The sequence below is a fragment of the Ochlerotatus camptorhynchus genome, unplaced genomic scaffold (genome assembly GCF_037179485.1).
Source record: "Ochlerotatus camptorhynchus isolate MF236.1 unplaced genomic scaffold, CSIRO-AGI_Acam_v1.1 ptg000304l, whole genome shotgun sequence".
Taxonomy (NCBI): domain Eukaryota; kingdom Metazoa; phylum Arthropoda; class Insecta; order Diptera; family Culicidae; genus Ochlerotatus; species Ochlerotatus camptorhynchus.
The window spans coordinates 833,769-851,476 of NW_027040792.1; the positions used below are offsets into that span (position 1 = coordinate 833,769).

The 17,708-nt window shown below is 46.8% G+C and overlaps 2 protein-coding genes across 2 annotated transcripts in view; one reads left to right on the plus strand and one right to left on the minus strand.

Annotated features, from left to right (window-relative positions):
* chas (chascon) overlaps positions 1-5,407 on the plus strand; it is a 349,928-nt gene extending 344,521 nt beyond the window's left edge. Inside the window, exon 10 of the mRNA XM_065228879.1 lies at positions 3,795-5,407. Within this exon, the coding sequence (XP_065084951.1) occupies positions 3,795-4,935 (1,141 nt within the window). The 3' untranslated portion in view covers positions 4,936-5,407. The remainder of the gene's footprint in view (positions 1-3,794) is intronic.
* An 8,765-nt stretch (positions 5,408-14,172) lies between these two features.
* On the minus strand, positions 14,173-16,977 carry LOC135707194 (uncharacterized). The gene is made up of 2 exons (XM_065228955.1): positions 16,039-16,977; positions 14,173-15,973 (listed from the first exon to the last, which is right to left on the minus strand). Exons 1-2 carry the CDS (start codon positions 16,841-16,843, stop codon positions 14,598-14,600), a joined length of 2,181 nt encoding a protein of 726 aa, XP_065085027.1. The 5' UTR covers positions 16,844-16,977; the 3' UTR covers positions 14,173-14,597.
* Positions 16,978-17,708: the final 731 nt, after the last annotated feature.

Here is a 17,708-nt window from a genome sequence, read left to right on the forward strand (position 1 = left end):
CAGCCGTGGCCCAGTGGAATCAGGCACAGACACCGAAAGCATCACACCTCAACAGATCTTGATCGAATCCCAAATCAGCTACAATAAAAAAAAGGCACAACTGTGAAAGCTCCCACTGCCTGATGTTTATTTTTCGAATTTATTTTTAGAAATCGATTAAATATATGTGTCAAAAGAAGAAGTAAATTTCATGTTATTTTCACATAAACTTTACTTCGATTGATTTATGATACATATATTATATTGTGGTGAAAAGTATAGCTTATGCTTATGGGTTTCAAATCCATTTCAGTTAATTATTATAATTTGATCGATTTTCATTTATCATATGACGATCATATAAAAGTTACCAAATTATCAGCATTGTAAATGTATCAGATATTCATATATAATTTACCTGACACATTTTCATTCATATCATTTTCAATGGATTATCTTATAGCGCAAATTTATTAGACTTCCACATAACAGGAATATGTCAAATTCGTTCAGTGTACTCTTCAAAAACATTAAGAATGAAGGGCGGCGGTTTTCAGGTTTTTTTGACAGTTAGCCCATACATTATCTGTCAAAAAACCTGGAAACATACCTCGATTGTCAAGTCCCGTCCCGGATAAAACCGAAACAACACAGCTTATAGTAATAGTAGAAGGCACGGTTACACATGTTTCTCCTTGCTACCAACCGGTGGAAACTAACGATTTAAAATTGGCTCACTACTTGACTAGCCTATTGGTCCCAAGCAAATCGATTAACGTACCCCATTCTAGTCGAAATTCTAGCACTACACTATGTTTGTTTTAATTTGCTATGAAAGTTTGACAGATAAAATGAGGGGTTCGTGGATTTTCCTTTGATTCGAGGGGTGCATCGATTAGCTTGGGACCGAAGATAGTACCAGAGCGGAGCCAAAAAGTTGAGCACGTTTCTTCGGGACCTTCTGGTCTTAGATTTACCTCTATGTTGTTACGTCATCTCTCCTTCTCATCAAAGTTAAAACCATTGAATTGTATTTAAATATATGAACAACAAGCAACAAGGCCCCCACCCCCAGTGGTGGTTTGCTTGGTTGAAACTCGAGGGTATAAATACCGATTCCGGGAGTACACCGGGATGAATTTATCAAGACCGTTGTTGCAGCTTTCTACACTGATCGACTGGTGTGACTGGTGTATTCAGGCAAAAAATCACAGCTCGGTTTCACGACGAACAACTCCGAACGTCCTGGTCCTGGACCCTGGTAGCTCGATTGTTTTGAGTTGACTATTTACCTTCCGGACATTAATCCGTGGTCAGCTGTTCTCTCATTTTCAGCGCAGTACTGATTGCCCAGAGTCAATGTTATAATAAGAGTCCCGCAAAGAGTGATGCCAGAAGTACCAATCGAACTGTCATGCGGGGTACCAAACAAGCAAAGTAAATAAACAATAATGTTATTCACTTTGCTTGTTTGATACCCCGCTTATCGGCCGAAAATTCGCGGTTGCTGTTAAACGAATCCAAACATTGGATTGTGTCATCAAAAATGATTTGTCACATGCGCTGTGCAGGCACAGAGGTAGTACAGTATTGCCAGTAGCTTCAACGATCATGAAAATTTATACCATGGGTGCCAAACTGTGCCAATGAGTGTGCCCAAATCTGTTTTTGGCACACTGTGCAGAGTGACCAACCCCTTGGACTGCAGCGATATGTAATCCACACTTCTGTAATGTCCGCGAGCAACAGCCTTTCACCAACCGATGGAAACTAACGATTTTAAATTGGCTCACTACTTGACTAGCCTATTGGTCCCAAGCAAATCGATTAACGTACCCCATTGTAGTCGAAATTCTAGTACTACACTACACTCATAAAAAAGTGCATATTGTATTTATATGCACGGCACTTAAAATTTGACCAGCTACTTAAGCACATGAAAAGTATGTGTGGCACTTATGAAATCTTGTTGATTCAATCAAGATAGTTTTTATTAGCAGTTCTTTTGAATTTTAATGATAATCTAGTGATTGTGAATACAAACTGCAAATGATTTGTACATGTGAGATTAATGAAGACTATTGCGAGTTTGATAGCAGGGCAGCTCTATAAAAATTGAATTTAATGAATTTCACCACTAATATATAATTAAACCAAAACTACTTTTAAATTGTATAGATTTTTTATATTGTATAGATTGTATATAGGTGTTCGGTAATTATTCGGGTAATTATTCCTGATAATTCCTTCTGGCTTCTCTCGAAGGGTGGACTTTTTAGCGCTCTGATCAGCAACGTTTCCCCAGTCAGAGAACTGCGCAACAGCAATTCCAGCTCACGATGACCAAAGAAAGCTTTCGTTGCGTTCGTGGGAAAGGAATTGTTTTTTTCGTTGGTGGCGTGTTCAGCGGATGGTACGTCAGAGGAAGAACCGGCGCTTACTGCATTAGCATCAGATAAATCAGTTGGTCTGCTATCGGGAACGCCTACACTGTTAGGCTTCGAAAAACTTGATTCGCTCAGAGTAGCTCGATGTTTTTAAAGAATCCTCCGGTTGCTTTGAAACGTTGACGTCGTGGTCTTCACTGCACAGCCACTCTTCCAAGACTACTTCTACCGTTGTGAATTCAATCCCTGTAATAGGTATATAGCATATTTGATGATGAGAACTGCGTATTTGAAAATGAAAATCATATTAATTAATACTAACGATTAACTTCCGCTAGTCGGCAATGCGTTCGAATAACGCGTCTCAGCCACAAAGCTAACCGGATCCTTATACATAGGTCGTCGATGAGTTCGTTTTGAGTTTGTTGGTGGTGTAGTTTAATTCTACAACCAAAAGTACATGTATTTATGAGCATACAAAATAAATCAATTACTAATTACCTGTGAACAGTTCAAGTAACTCAACCGACAGGTTCAATTTCTGCAAAACTATGTGCGAAAACGAACTTTTATCTTGCATTGGTGCCTTTTTTGTTTTATGCTGATCTCGTGTTTTATTTATGTTTTGTTTTTGATTTTTATGCGCATATTGTTTTGTTTTCTATATCAGTGCACTTCAAATTCAATCAATGCATAATGTTACTTAAAAGAACCACACATGATTTTTATAAGTCACACATAAAATGTAAATTTTCTTCTATGCTTACAATCTATGTGTTTTGCGCACATGAAAAATATCAGTCAATTAATTTGAGTGTATGTTTGTTTTGATTCGCTATGAAAGTTTGACAGATAAAATGAGGGGTTCGTGGATTTATCTATGTTTCGAGGGGTGCATCGATTAGCTTGGGACCGAAGATAGTACCAGAGCGGAACCAAAAAGTTGAGCACGTTTCTTCGGGACCTTCTGGTCTTAGAGTTACCATTGTATAAATATATCGGTATCAAGCTGCGCTTATAGAAACTGGCACACCCTATAATAAAATTTATGAATGTTTGTAGTAATATAGCTTGATGCGTAGCATGGATGTATTTTGATTGCTTTCAAGTGTGACACGTGTCTGGGAGTATCTCACGATACGCCGTATCTTTTTTTTTCTTGTATTGTTTTCCGTCGATCTTATTTTCCGTGCTGAGCACCAATACTTCCAACGCCACACCACCGGCGCCGCTGAGATACGCCGTATCTTGTTCTTGAATTCTCATGAAATGATGTGTTGGCTCATGAACTGTATGGCCATAATCCATAGGAAACCTGCAGCATGTCCATGGGTGATTTCCCAAGTAATGCACAAGCTTCAGTTGGTCCAACTCACTTGAATCGTATACGTTCGTCTTAACTCATCTCCCCTTTCCTTCCAATTACAGGAGCTACAGCCAACCACCACCCCCAACGGCCAGCACGCTCGGCCGCTTCAGCAAGAGTACCAACCGGCTCCCATCCACGACCAATGGCCACCACGATCACCACAACGGGACGTCATCGTCCTCCTACATGCAGCAATCCTCCGGTCACTACCAGAACAGCTCCCAGACCCTACCGCGAAAACTCTACGAGCAAAAACAAAAAGCCAAACCGCTCCACTCGTCCACCATCAACGTTTCGATCGTCAACACCGTTAGCCCTTCGCCACAACCCCCGGCCAACACCGGCCCGGTCAAACCCGCCCGGACCTACAAAGCGCTCAACCGGAGCAAATCCTTCAACGTGCACGGCCTCAACGGATCCAACGATCCAAGTCCGATCTATCTGGAAAAGATCACCAAAAACAACTACAACTCCTTCTACCGATCCAACTCCCATCTGGATGACCTGCAGCACACGCCCTCCCGCAACCAGAACGAATCCATGCAACTGAAGAGCCCCTCCATCGTGAACCTGATCAGCCGAAGCACCCGGGATCTTACCCAGAGCCCGCTGTACGAAGATGAACGTGTCCAAGCACGGACCGAGTACCATCACAACGAATACTCCACCAACAAGAAGAACGTCTTCCTTAAAAACCTTCAAAACCGGGCTCCGGAACTGTATCGCACCCTGCACGGAACCACCGCCAACGGTCACGAACGGAACGGTCACGCTGGAAGCCCATCGCGGGAATACCTCAACACGTACATCAACCGGGAGCAGGAATCATCACTTGGGTCCCGTTCGCCGATCACGATAAACAAAGACACGGCCAGCATCGTACGCCGGGGCAGCTCCAGCACCGAAGACCACACGGAAAGCTACCGAATTACGCAGAAATCGGAGGATCCCAATCGCCCGGGGGTTACCAATACGATCAGGAATTTCAGCAAGAAGACCGTCCCCACCAAGGACGGACGGGGCATGCAAACCATCGAGACAAGCGAAGTCCGCACGACCAGCAGCAGTCGTTATAGGGGCGATAAGGCACCAGCTCCCCCGCCAGCTGCTCTCAAGTATCAGGAATTCCGCAACGGTCATACCCAGCACAACGGAACGAACGGTGGAGGGGTCGTGATCGAACTGAGAGGTAACTCGTAAGGTTCGGTGGAGAGTTTAGAAGTTTGTCATTTTTTTTTGCAGTAAGCCTTAATAACGAAATTGATTTTATTAGAGAGTATTCACTTTTTAAGGAACGGATCACACGTAAAAGAAGATTTTCCATTTGTGCCAGAACTATGAAACATTATAACTTCTTATTATACACATGCCCTAAAAATTCTAAAGTCTCGTGTCGGGAGTAGGAGTTTACGTGTTTTTTTAATATCATCAACCTACTATAACAAGAGTCGTGTTTTAATTTTGTCGTAATTTTAAGACGTCTAGGACTAACCGATGGAGTAATAGGTATCATCTTCCACCACATTAACCAAGTGAATGTGTATTTAATACAACAAGCATATCTCTACCAGCGTCGGCTCTGTCCGGCACAACAACGACGACAGTGTGTAATCAATTTATGACGATGATGAAGAAGATGAAGCGGAAGTATATCTCGTGAAATAAAGTAACAAGTGTGCAAAAGGTGTCGTCCAAACCTGTGGAAAGAAAGCCCCTTGGAGCATTCAGACGCTATGTTCAACTCCTCAACGAAGAACCAGCAATACGAATTGAAACTGCTTACTTAATTACTTACTTACCCCCCTAGTGGTGCATAGGACTAACGTGAAAGATTTCCATCGCTTTTTCATTGACCCCTTAGGTCAGATTCCTGTCGACATCCTTTATATCCTTGTTGAGGGTCCAACGCTATTGCAGATTTGATTTCCGCCCCTTCGTAGTGTGTGGCCGACCCACCTGCACTTACGATCTCGAATTACTGTTGATATCGGTTTCTTATGACATCGACGATAAAGCTCAGCTTTGAGATCCTATTGTGAGGACAGCAGGCACATTTTGTAAACTCGCAAAAGCAGCCTTAGCCTTCTTGATTCGAACATCTACATATGTCGCTCTTGGTTCCACCGTCTGACGATATCTGTCTGCCAAGATATTGGAAACTTCCGACTTTCTCCACTGCTTGCCCCGCTACCGTTAAGTTGGAAGGGTTGTCCGTGTTGACATCCAACGATTTGGTCGTGTTGGCGTTGATGGTGAGACCCGCTGCAGAGGAGAGCGCCAAATCGAAGTCGCTGAGGTGCTCCATATTGATAGGCTGTCACGGTACACGTTCAATTGCATCCGCCATGATCTCGTCGATTACGGTAAGGAATAGTAGCGGTGATGGTATACATCCTTGCCTCACACTGGACACAGTCCTAAGCCAATCACTTTCAGTTCTGCGAATTTCACTACCTTCTCCGAGACCTCCTCCGGGTTATTTGCTAGGGTCACTCTTTCGGCATGTATACTACATACATTTGATTTTGACCTTACCATTCTTTTTAAGGCCTGGGTGACGACTGCTGTACATAGAAGTCGTCTCCATTCCACTCGATCCATGACTGCCGGTCACCAGCCACGCTCTGTCCACCCACCTGGTCGATTCACCTCAATGAGATATAGAGAGAGGTGAAGCAGATCGTGAAATATGGTTGTATTAGTAATCCAAAAAATCAACGTAAACGCAATTAGTTACGTCACTAATTGCTTGTATCGTACAGGGGTTTTACTCACACAACTTAACCGACTGCTTCACCTCGGTAATCCAGCTCATTGGATTCACCTTACTCGGATCATTATTGAGAGCCATTTTTACCGGGTTGTCGCTGGACATTCTTACTGTTGAACGGGACATTGCATACCTCTTCTGTACACATCCGGGAATCAACGGAGGTTCTTATCTAGCGTCCAAAACGTCAAATACAGCAGAGAAAGGTTTTGCAGCTGAGTTATTGACGAAAGAGAAAGTCTATGAAGAGAATCGATCAATGCAGATAGGACCTTGTGAAATGTTTATCTAGATTTGAATCGGCCGTTATGGATTCTCGATCAAGAGTTAAGTTTAAGTTTCATGTCGGTTTGTCGGTGCTATGAGTACATCTTCAGTATAGATACTATAGATTCCATAGATAAGCGGAGGCAAAGTATAATGTAGCCAAACGAACTGTCAGTTAGTGTAGCCAAACGAGCATGACGTCATCATGGTGTTGTTTGAGGGAGAAGTATTGTAATATTATGAGCACAAAACGCTTTCTACACGGATAAAACCTTTTCTGCTGGGCCATCATTGACAGACCTGGAAGCAGTTAGGAAAACCACCAACCCAACCAGACCACCGTCAGTGAACGCAAAAACCGCATTGGGAGATCGTCTGAAGCTACTTTCGGAGTTCGTGTCGGAGGATTATGCGCAGCGAGAGAGTAATGCTACAACGTCTGTTGTCTGGAAGAAACGAGTAGGAACTAAAACTTTATTTTTACTGTCAGTTACATGGGGTCGTGTGCTGTAAGGTACACTGTATCAAATCTAGTAATTCAAATCATTAACTTTATTCGTTGCTGGCATGGTTGTGCCAACACTCCTCCTCAACGCATAGAAGTTTACATGACACCGAGTGACTCACGGTGCCGCTCCAGCTTGTTCCTGTCCAGCGGCTTGGTCATGATGTCCGCAACCATTTGATCCGTTGGTAGATAACGAAGATCAATGACTCCCCGTTGGCGTAGATCCTTCGTGAACTCGTGTTTTGTATCGATGTGTTTGGACCGGCGCTCCATGCGGTCCGACTCCACCATTTTTATACAGGACTGATTGTCCTCCCACACGAGTATGGGGTCCGAGCTGTCTTCTGCAAGATCCTTGAGAAGCTTCTTCATCCATATTAATTCCTGCCAGCCTTCCGATAGGGCCACAAACTCGGCCTCGGTGGACGACAGGGCGACGCAATTTTGCTTCCGCGTGGCCCAGCTCACTACGCCACCGCCGAACTTGATGACCTGACCGGAATTCGACTTCCGATCGCCTTCATTTCCAGCCCAATCCGCATCGACGAAGCACTCGAGACCTTCGGCTCCACCACCCAGGTGCAGACGGAAGTTCTTGGTCCCCTTGAGGTACCTCAGCGTACGTTTAGCTTCTGTCCAGTCGCGATCTGTCGGATTTGACACCTTCCTGCACAGTAGCGAAGTCCCGATGCTGATGTCCGGCCTGGTATTGACCGCGACATATAACAAACTGCCCACCAGCGAACGATAGGACGTGTTCGTTGGCAGGGCTGTCTCCTCCGTTTGTTTTATGTAGCCTGGGTCCAGCGGTATCTTCGACGGCTTAGCGTCCCCGTGTCCGAACCTTCCGAGCAGCTTCTCGATGTAGTTTCCTTGGTTCATGGTGTAGTGCCCGTCGACCTTTTCGATGTGGATTCCGAGAAATTGACGCAGATCTCCCAGAGAATACAGCTTGAAATGTGTCTCCAGGGCGGTCCGAATTTGCTCGAACTCCTTTTCCGAGTGGCAGAAGACGACCATATCGTCCACGTAAATCACGATGAAGCACCTTTTCCCGTCCTTGTTCTTTTTTCACGTAAAGGCACGAGTCTGCCTTGCCGGGCTCGAAACCCATCTGCTTGAAGATGCCGTCGATTTTCGAATTCCAAATCCTCGCCGACTGTTTCAAGCCGTAGAGGCAACGCTTCAAGTGGCACACCAAATTGCCGTCCGATTGGAATCCTGGGGGCTGCTTCATAAAGATATCTTCTTCGAGGTCAGCATAAAGGTAGGCGCACTTGATGTCCAGGTGTTTGCCATCATGCCGTCTCGACTCGCGATCGTTAGTAGCGTCCTGAGGGTTGTTTGCTTCACTACTGGTGCGAACACCTCGTCGTGCCACCAGCCTTGCCTTGTGTCGTACAACTTGACCGGTCTCGTCCTCCTTTTCCTTGAACGTCCACTTGCAGCCGATCGCTTTTCTTCCAGGAGGCAGTTGCACCAGTTCCCAGGTCTGATTCTCGGCGAGTGCGCCGATCTCCTCCTCCATCGCTGTCTGCCAGACAGCCTTTTCGGGGCGTTGGACCGCTTCCTCGTACGTTCGTGGTTCCTTCACAAAATGCTTCGTCACGCTGGTCATCTCGTCGAACCGTTCCGGCGGGATACCTTTATTGGCCCGTTCGGATCTTCTGGGTTCGCGTTCGCTGTCTTCCTGATCGTTGGCTTCTTCAATACCGCGCACAGGATCGACGTCACTGAAACCATCAAAATCTGCTTCGGACTCCGCAGTACCAAACTTGTCATCTTCATCTTCTTCCGCTACGGATTCGGCAACGGGCTCGATTTTCTTCAGCACCGAGTCAAACACTATTATCTCCTCCTGGCTGCAGACAGGGGCCGGCTTCACGATTGGCTTCTTCTTCTTCTTATGACCAACCTCGGCAGGCACTTCCGTAGCACTTTCGATGAACCTGACGTCACGGCTCACTATCACTTTTCGCGTAGATTTGTCTAGGAACCTGTAGGCTTTGTGCTCTAGTGAGTACCCTACGAAGACGAGCTCCTTCGCAGTGGTCGTGAGTTTCTTCCGCTTTTCTTTCGGAACGTGAACCCACGCACTGCACCCGAATACTTTCAGGTTTTCCACGTCCGGTTTGGTTCCGTGCCACAGTTCAAACGGTGATGACTTGACGGCCTTCGTCGGGTGTATGTTCTGGAGATACACGGAAGTGTTCAATGCCTCCGCCCAATAGCACTGTGGCAGGTTGGAGTCAAACAAAAGGCATCGAACCATCTCCACGAGGTAGCGGTTCTTACGTTCCGCTGCTCCGTTTTGCTGCGGGCTTTAGCCCGCCGTAAACTGCGGCTGTATTCCCTCCTTTCTGTAGAAATCACGTAGCGTTTCTCCGGTATATTCTCCGCCTTGATCCGAGCGAATAATTTAGGGCTTCCGGCCGAAGCGGTTCTGCGCTAGCGCCACGTACTCCCGGATTTTGGCTGCCACCTCTGACTTGTGTTTCAGAAGGTACAGCGCGCAGTAGCGGGAGTGATCGTCGATCACAGTCATGAAGTAACGCTACCCGCGGACGGATGGCACTTCGACCGGGCCGCACACGTCGGTGTGCACCAGGTCCATCGTCGCTTTCGTGCTCGATGATGACTCCTTCGGGAACGGAGCGCGGGAGCTCTTCCCTTTCAGGCAACAATCACATGGCTCTTCGATGCCGCACTCAAACACTTTCAAACCGCTTACCAAGTCTTCCTTCTTCATCCGGATGATCGCGGTCGGGTCTCTGTGCCCGAACCGTCTGTGCCAGACGTGCTGGCAGTCTTTGTTGTGGTGGCTGCTCGCCGACAACACGACCTCCTCCGGTTGCTTCAGCTGGTACAGCCCACGCTTCAACGTTGCCGCGGCTACCGTCGTCCCGTCACGCAAGATTCGGCACCCACGGGCACGAAAAATCACTTCGGCGTTCTGCTCCACTATTGCCGGCACCGACAACAAGTTCATGGCAAGACCGGGTGTGTAAAGCGCGACACTTATGTTCATTTTTCTCGGTAGTCCATTTTCATCACAACAGTCAATCGTGCCACACCCCTGGCCTTCCACTTTCGCGAATTTTCCGTCGGCAAGCGTCACAGATTTAATGTCACAACTTTTCAATTCACCGAAAAAACTCCGATCGGCAACTGTGTGGCTCGTTGCATCCGAGTCCACTACCCACGGCTTCGAACCGTTAGAACTTTCACACGCGCCGGCGACGAACGCGAACGAAACACAATCTTCCTTTTTCTTCTGTTGTTTTCCTTTCGGCTTCGGGTCGCCGTCCGAATCACGACCGCGCTGCGGGCACTCAAACTGCTTATGGCCCTCCTTTTTGCACCGGTGGCAAATTAGAGGTTTCTTCTTGTTGTTCCGACCGTGCACAGTTCCGACTTTCAGCACCAAATCTCCGGATGATCCTTGATGTTTTACGGCCTCGTCCAGCAGCTTCCGTTTGACGAGTTCGAGGGTGAGGTCAGTGTCAGACCGGCTCTCTAGGGCGGTCGTCAGCGTGACGTAGGAACTCGGCAGACTTCTCAAGACCATCGCGACCTGAAGATTTGTCTCCAATTCTTGTCCCGCATTCTTCAACCTCTCGAACAAATCCTCCATGGCAAAGAGGTGCTCCGCCATATTTTCACCATCCGCGAAACGTTTATCGCAGATCTGCTTCAGAAGCGAAACTTTTGAGGTTAGGGTTGCTGTTTCGTGGTGCTTCTTTATCTCGTCCCATGCTGCCTTCGCTGTCTTGACCTTACGGATCAGCCCGTGTTGGTTATCCGAGATCAGGAGGCCGATGGTGGACCGAGCCTTGGAGTCCAACGCGTTCCAGGCGTCGTCGGTTTCTCCTTGCTTCTTGACGCCGGGGTCAACGCACCGCCACAAATCCTCTCGAGTGAGGAGCAATTCCACCTTAAATTTCCAGGTGGGATAATTGAAATCGTTCAATTGTTGGATGTTGAACCGATTGCCATCCATTTCCGCGCGAAAACTTTCGAAACTTTGCGAAAAACCGAACAATGTTCGCGAAAGAAAAAAAAACCAAGGAATCTCAAAATGGCGTTGAATTTTCCTTTTGTTCTTCCACTCTCTATCACGCACAGGCCCATAACCTGTCGGAGGATTATGCGCAGCGAGAAAGTAATGCTACAACGTCTGTTGTCTGGAAGAAACGAGTAGGAACTAAAACTTTATTTTTACTGTCAGTTACATGGGGTCGTGTGCTGTAAGGTACACTGTATCAAATCTAGTAATTCAAATCATTAACTTTATTCGTTGCTGGCATGGTTGTGCCAACAGTTCGACTGCTCGATCACCGTCAATGACGTAACGCAAGTGGGATCGATCTACGTCGTCAAGCAAGATCTGCCCATCCTTGGATTTGGTGGAAGCATTCCAGCTTGAATCCGTTCCGATTAACGTTTTCTGTTGACAGGTAAACAACACCTCTTCCTCCATTATCGAGCGGCTCAAGGCCGCCGATCCGCAAGTATTCAGCTCCAATCTCGGACGGTGCACTAAAGCAACAGTGAAGCTCGACCTCAAACCAGGACAAACGCCAGCGTTTGGCCCAAAATTTCCCGTAGCGTACGCCATGTACCAGACTGTCGATGATGAACTGGACCCTCTCGAACCTAGGGATCATCACGCCAATCGACTACTCGGAAGTCAAACGGTAGCATCCGGATTTGCGCTGGGCTTGAACGATGCCAATACCCTTTGCCGTTACCGTAAGAAATGTCGGCATCGTACCTGCAGCTTAAAGTTGACTAACCAACGAGTAAGCTCACCCCCCGGGATATCTACAAAGTCAACCGACTGGCACCCGGAGTAAAAGCTGCACCGGGAGCGTTCTAGCAACTCGTTGACACCATGTTGGTGGGTCCCAAGCAAACTTGAGGTAACATCGATGACATCGTAGACGGTGGAGAAGATGAGGAACAGTATTGGCAGAACCTGAACGCACTTTTCCAGCGTCTGCAAGAGTTCGGGTTCTCAGTCCGACTCGAAAAGTGCTATTTCGGACGTCAGCAGATAAAATATCTCGGAAACTTACTCGACCACCATGGAGTTCGTCCCAATTCAGCCAAAATCGAATCGAATATGCGAACTCTGCGTTATCCACTGGACAAACTGCTGAAAACGGGAGTCTAATTCGCTTGGACGGCGCAGTGTCAGAGGGCGTTCGACCGGTTCAAAACCATTTTGTCATCGGACTTGCTCTTGACCCATCACAATCCCAAGCAGGAGAACCTCGGTTCGGCCGATGCGTCATCAATGGATGGTCACAGTGTTTCCGATGGTACAATCAAAGTCATCCATCCGGCATGTTTCGAGAGCCTTTTTCACCGGCCGAGCGTAACTATAGTCAAACGGACCATCATCTATGCGGTAACCAAGTCCCACCGCATGATATTCGGACGTAAGTTTCTCATGCAAAACAACCATGAACCACTACTACGCATCTTCGGGAGCAAGAAGAGCATCCCGGTGTATACTGCCAAGCATCTGCAACGCTGTTGATGTACGACTTCGTCATGGAGTACATGGCCACGGATAAATTCGGTCACGTCGACATCCTCTCTCGTCTCATCAACCACCATGCGAAACCCGACGAAGACTTCGTGATCGCTTCCGTCTCCTTGGAGAGTGACATAAGATCTGTAGTATGTGAGTATTTTGACGTGTTTCCTTTGAGTTTTAACACAGTACATCAAAGCACCAAGTAGGATCCGGTGCTCAAAAAAGTCCACTGCTACCCCCAGAAAGACTGGCCAGTGAAGCTGATTGAGAACTTCTTCGTTTCCACCATCGCCGTGAATCCCTAACCACGGAACAGGGCTGCATTCTGTTCGGCAAAAGGCTTATTTTTCCGGGTTCCCTACACAAGCGATGCCTCGAATGCCACCGGGGACTCTCCCGAGTCCTGCAGATGAAGGCACTATCTCACAGCTACTTCTATTAGTCATCGCTCGACAGCGAAATCGCCGATTACGTGAAGGCGTGTTAACCATGCGCCTTGACAGCAAAGTCACCAGCCGCAGCGACCCCTATACTCTTGCCCAAGCGTAGACGTCCTTAGCTTAGTGGACTACGCAGGCCCCATCGACGGTGACTACTACTTGCTTGCCGTGCATTTGTTTTCTGCAACGATCAGCATCCTCTGCAGTATCTTCGCACGCCTGGGGATGTCGGAAACGTTGGTGTCGGATAACAGCACCCAATTTACAAACTCAGAGTTCGTCCAGTTTTGCTCTACGGACGGAATCGATCACATAACAACTGCGCCATTCCACCCACAATCGAACGGCCAAACGGAACGATTCGTAGACACGTTCAACCGGGCGATCAAGAAGCTTGAAGAGGAGAGAAGTGACGTATCGCCGTTCATTTCAGCAACCAACCGATCCTTTCAGAACTTTATTCTGAATGAGAACAATCGTAGAGTACGTCCGTTCTCGTCTACGTACGTCCAAAACCTGACTCGCTTCGGATAAATTGTGGCATGAGCTGGAGGAAGCCGTGTCTCGTACCAATCTATACTCCTTCTCTATCTCTTATATGTATCATGCATGGAATTTCTCAGGTCATGCAATGCAACGTTCAGCTTGATAGTGGAACCTTGGAACGCTTCTACACTCTCGTCACTTGCACACATCTCGTAAGCCGACCATCTGGTTCGTGCTGAAAGGCGAACAATACTCATATCATGTTCTCGTACAGCTGAGAAAGGAGCACTGAAGCAAAGGATTTATTATAAATCAATTTATTTTCTGATAAATCTACCTAACCTGTCCTCCGATTCTACCGATGAAGCCTTGGATAAGGTCTTACTGGCCTACCAAAGTACACCAAACCGGTCAGCGCCAGAAGGTCTATCACCGTCGGAGATCATGTTCGGGCGGCGCATACACACCTGTCTCGAACTGCTACGTCCAGCACCAGAACGTCCACCGCCGGTACCGCCAACGGTCAAGCAGAAGAAGTTCAGGATGAGGTCCTTCAGCCCAAAGATCTCGTATACGCGAAGTAGACCTGGAACAGTTGTCGAAAGAGTGGGACGAGTTGTGTACGTGTTGACCGATAGTCGTTGCAACTACGACTGCAAGCGACATTATTCGAACACCGGCGCCGGCGTGTCCCATATTGGCCAGCGGAAACATCAAGAGCTAATAAGTCGACATATTTAGGAATTTCTCACATAAATCGAAAGTCTCGTGACTTCACATGTTTACACGTTAAAATAGTTAATACATATTCGTCACCTTAAGTGTCTAAAGTCAAAAGAAAGAGAATCAAACTTGCACTTCACTTTTCAAAAGCGGCTCCGGTTCAAACTGCCTTCCCTTGAAGAACTCCTCCATGACGGCCCTCTCCAACAGATTTGGGTTTTGTTTCACAAACAGAGCGTTCCACGCATCACCTTCAGTATCATTAGGTTCAGGTGGTAGGATGCTGTCGTCCTGTTGCATCGGCGAGCCATCCAACGTGCTGTTTGCACCGGACGTAGAAACCGCACCGGTCAACTGGCTGAAATCGTCCTCCGCATCATCGCAATGTGTAGCCAACGGTGAGAAGACCACCATCGCCAGGGTCCAGAGCCGATTGTCGTGCATCTTCTTCTGAACCCAATATTTGATGATGTCGAACTCCACATCATCTGCATCGCATCGCTCCTGTTGTTGAATTTCCCGAATTAAATCTCCCATAGCCGATTCCGGCGAGCCTTCGCCGAGCATTTCCGTCAGCATGGCATTCATGCTGAACTCGCCCGATGTTTGCATCGTGGATGACGAAGGTGTGTGACAGTTTTGCTGGCGATCGACGGACGTGTCCTCCGACATGGTATAGATCGATTGGAGAAATGTGATGAGTTTTTCTCTCTTGTTGTGATCGAACAGTTTGGAACCGCGGAAGTTTAACCGAGGATCCATGTACAGGGCAGCTTTGTACGGTGCCAGTTCTTCCAGCATTTTCTGACGAGTCTCCATTGCCTGGAGAAGCTTATCTCGGAATCGGTTGACAGCGATGCAGCGGATCCGACCGTATGCAAGAAGCCATTGCAGATGAAAATCACTCAGACCGCAGTTCCCGATCCGGACAGCACAATCATACAGTGGTTCGAAAGCCATTACGAACTCATCGATTAAGTCCCAGTGCAAATACAATGCATAGCCCGGGTAGTGAGTGGTGAACTGTTCAAAGAACAACCGCTCGTCCTTCAGTGCCTTCATCATAAGGTACGTTCCAAAGCCGTAGTTATTCTTATCCGGAATTGGCGGATAGCGACCTTGCCAGGTCTGGAAGTACAGCTTGTACTCGTCATAGCGAAAACTCTTCACCATTTCGATAATTTCCTCAATGGTATCCCCAAAGTCTTGAGTTGCCTCCGTGGCCACCATACTGAGCAGATGTCGACCACATTGGAGCACCGTCACGTCGTTCAGCGAGGCATTATACTGACCCAATATTTCGATAAACTTAGATTCGTCCACCTCGGCCTGCTGCCACTGTTCCTGTTCGTCCGACGTGCTCTGCACCAGATCGATCCTCCCGTAGTCGATCGAAATGGTATATATTTGCCACTGCTCGAGTCCACACTTCTCCTTAATTTTATTAACTTTGTCTTCGAGATCATCACAAGTCTTTGTCTCATCCAGTACGATAATACCTACAAAAGAAGACATTTTACTGTTGGAAGTTCTGTAAGTTCTCCGATCTCAGTGCCAATCCTACCCAGCGTTCGCTTGCAGACATAAGTATCCTTCAGATAAGAGCAGGTGACCCTCACCAAGTACTGCCCACTCTTCCCCATGATTCCGTGCAGCTGCATAGAGACCATCCGTCCACGCATGTCCTCGCAAATCATCTTCTGCATTCGATGGGCCGTTTGTTCGACAAACACCCGAATCTTATCCTCATCAATAGCCATTTTAAATCCCTCTAGCTGTGGTGCCATAATGTCCTGCATTCCCTGCCAGGAAACACAATCGTACGACAGCCCATGACACGTAACTAACCGGACTAGCCCACACATAAATCGAAACCTGTTCGCCTTTGTCGACACTATCTCGTAGACCGGATTTGGTTGTTTCGGGGGCTTTTTATGTTCCGTGTCGAGTCTTCCCATCTCGAGTTTCTTGTATACCTCCGGATGCAGTGCAGCAATATGCCGGGCGAAATTTCCCGGCGTCAACTTGTCCAGCGGCTGCTTGTAATTGCAGTGATCCGTCACGCCACATTTGTAATCGGTTTCCGTAACCTTCAGAACCGACATAATTTTAGTTTTCATCGTCATCCGGTTCTTGCCGTCCTGGTCCCGATCGGCGCGGCAACTTTCCTCAACTTTACCCAGAAGCAGTGCGTTGTAGACATTGTTGTGGAATGTTTTCAAATGCCGGCAGAAACTTGTGGTCATGAATCGGTTCAGCGGTTGGGAGTAGGTGCACTTTCGAGCTGCCATGCATTTAAAGCCCAACTCGGTGCGCTTGGTGATCGAGAGAATTTTGTGCTTCAGCGTACTTTTATCTGCTTTCTCCATTATGCTGCACCAAAATGGAACGCCAGAAAACGGGCAGGTTCCTAGGGAATATATACCAACGAAATGTCGCCTTTTGTTGCGGGTTTTAATTGCTTTAATTTAGGAAAATCGGAAGATTGTTAGGCGTTTGTTGATATTTTTGTAGCCGCACGAACGAAAACAATTTTTTTGACAGGCGACGCTTAGTGCACGTGCAGGGGTGGACCTTTCGGTCATTCGATTTTGAAGCGTTTGCTGAATGAACACTCCTTGGCGATGGTTCATGCAGCTCATTACAGTAGCGGACGTTAAAAATGTATCCGGAGGTAAAATTTTATAACTCTAGATAGAGCTGGAATTAGGGCCTAACAGCTTTTGTTAACAATGATGATTTCTAGAAATTCAAGGCTCACCCACGCAAACCAACATCCTCATCGGGTAGGGAAAGACTTCCCCTATCCGATGGTTCGGTTGGTCTGCGTGGGCGTGCCTTGAATTCCTAGAAATCATCGATAGAAGTCATTGTTTGCAAAAGCTGTTACGCCCTAATTCCAGCTCTATCTAGAACATCCCTAAATTGGGTTGTTTAACTTTGAAAAATATACCGATTTTTATACATCATCTGAGCACAATGATATTTTTATCGATCCCGTAGACATTCATTTCGTTTTGTGGAAGCTTTTTAAATCAAGATTTAAATTTTTGATCGTTGACACTAAATCCACAGACAAACAGACATAGCACATTAAATATTTCTCACTGAAAAACACCGTCGCTAAAACATTTTTTGCTCATGTAATCGTACTTACTTAAAATAGTTCCAGTGTACCAAATTGAAAAAAAATTTGATTTTAGTTTCATTTTTAATGCAGACAACGAATATATG

Bases quoted from the DNA above. Each gene is read 5' to 3' on its own strand.
- LOC135707194 (XM_065228955.1), bottom strand. From the start codon at position 16,843: ATGGAGAAAGCAGATAAAAGTACGCTGAAGCACAAAATTCTCTCGATC. The intron at 15,974-16,038 runs GTAGGATTGGCA...CTTCTTTTGTAG, and splicing joins TGTCTGCAAGCGAACGCTGG to GTATTATCGTACTGGATGAG.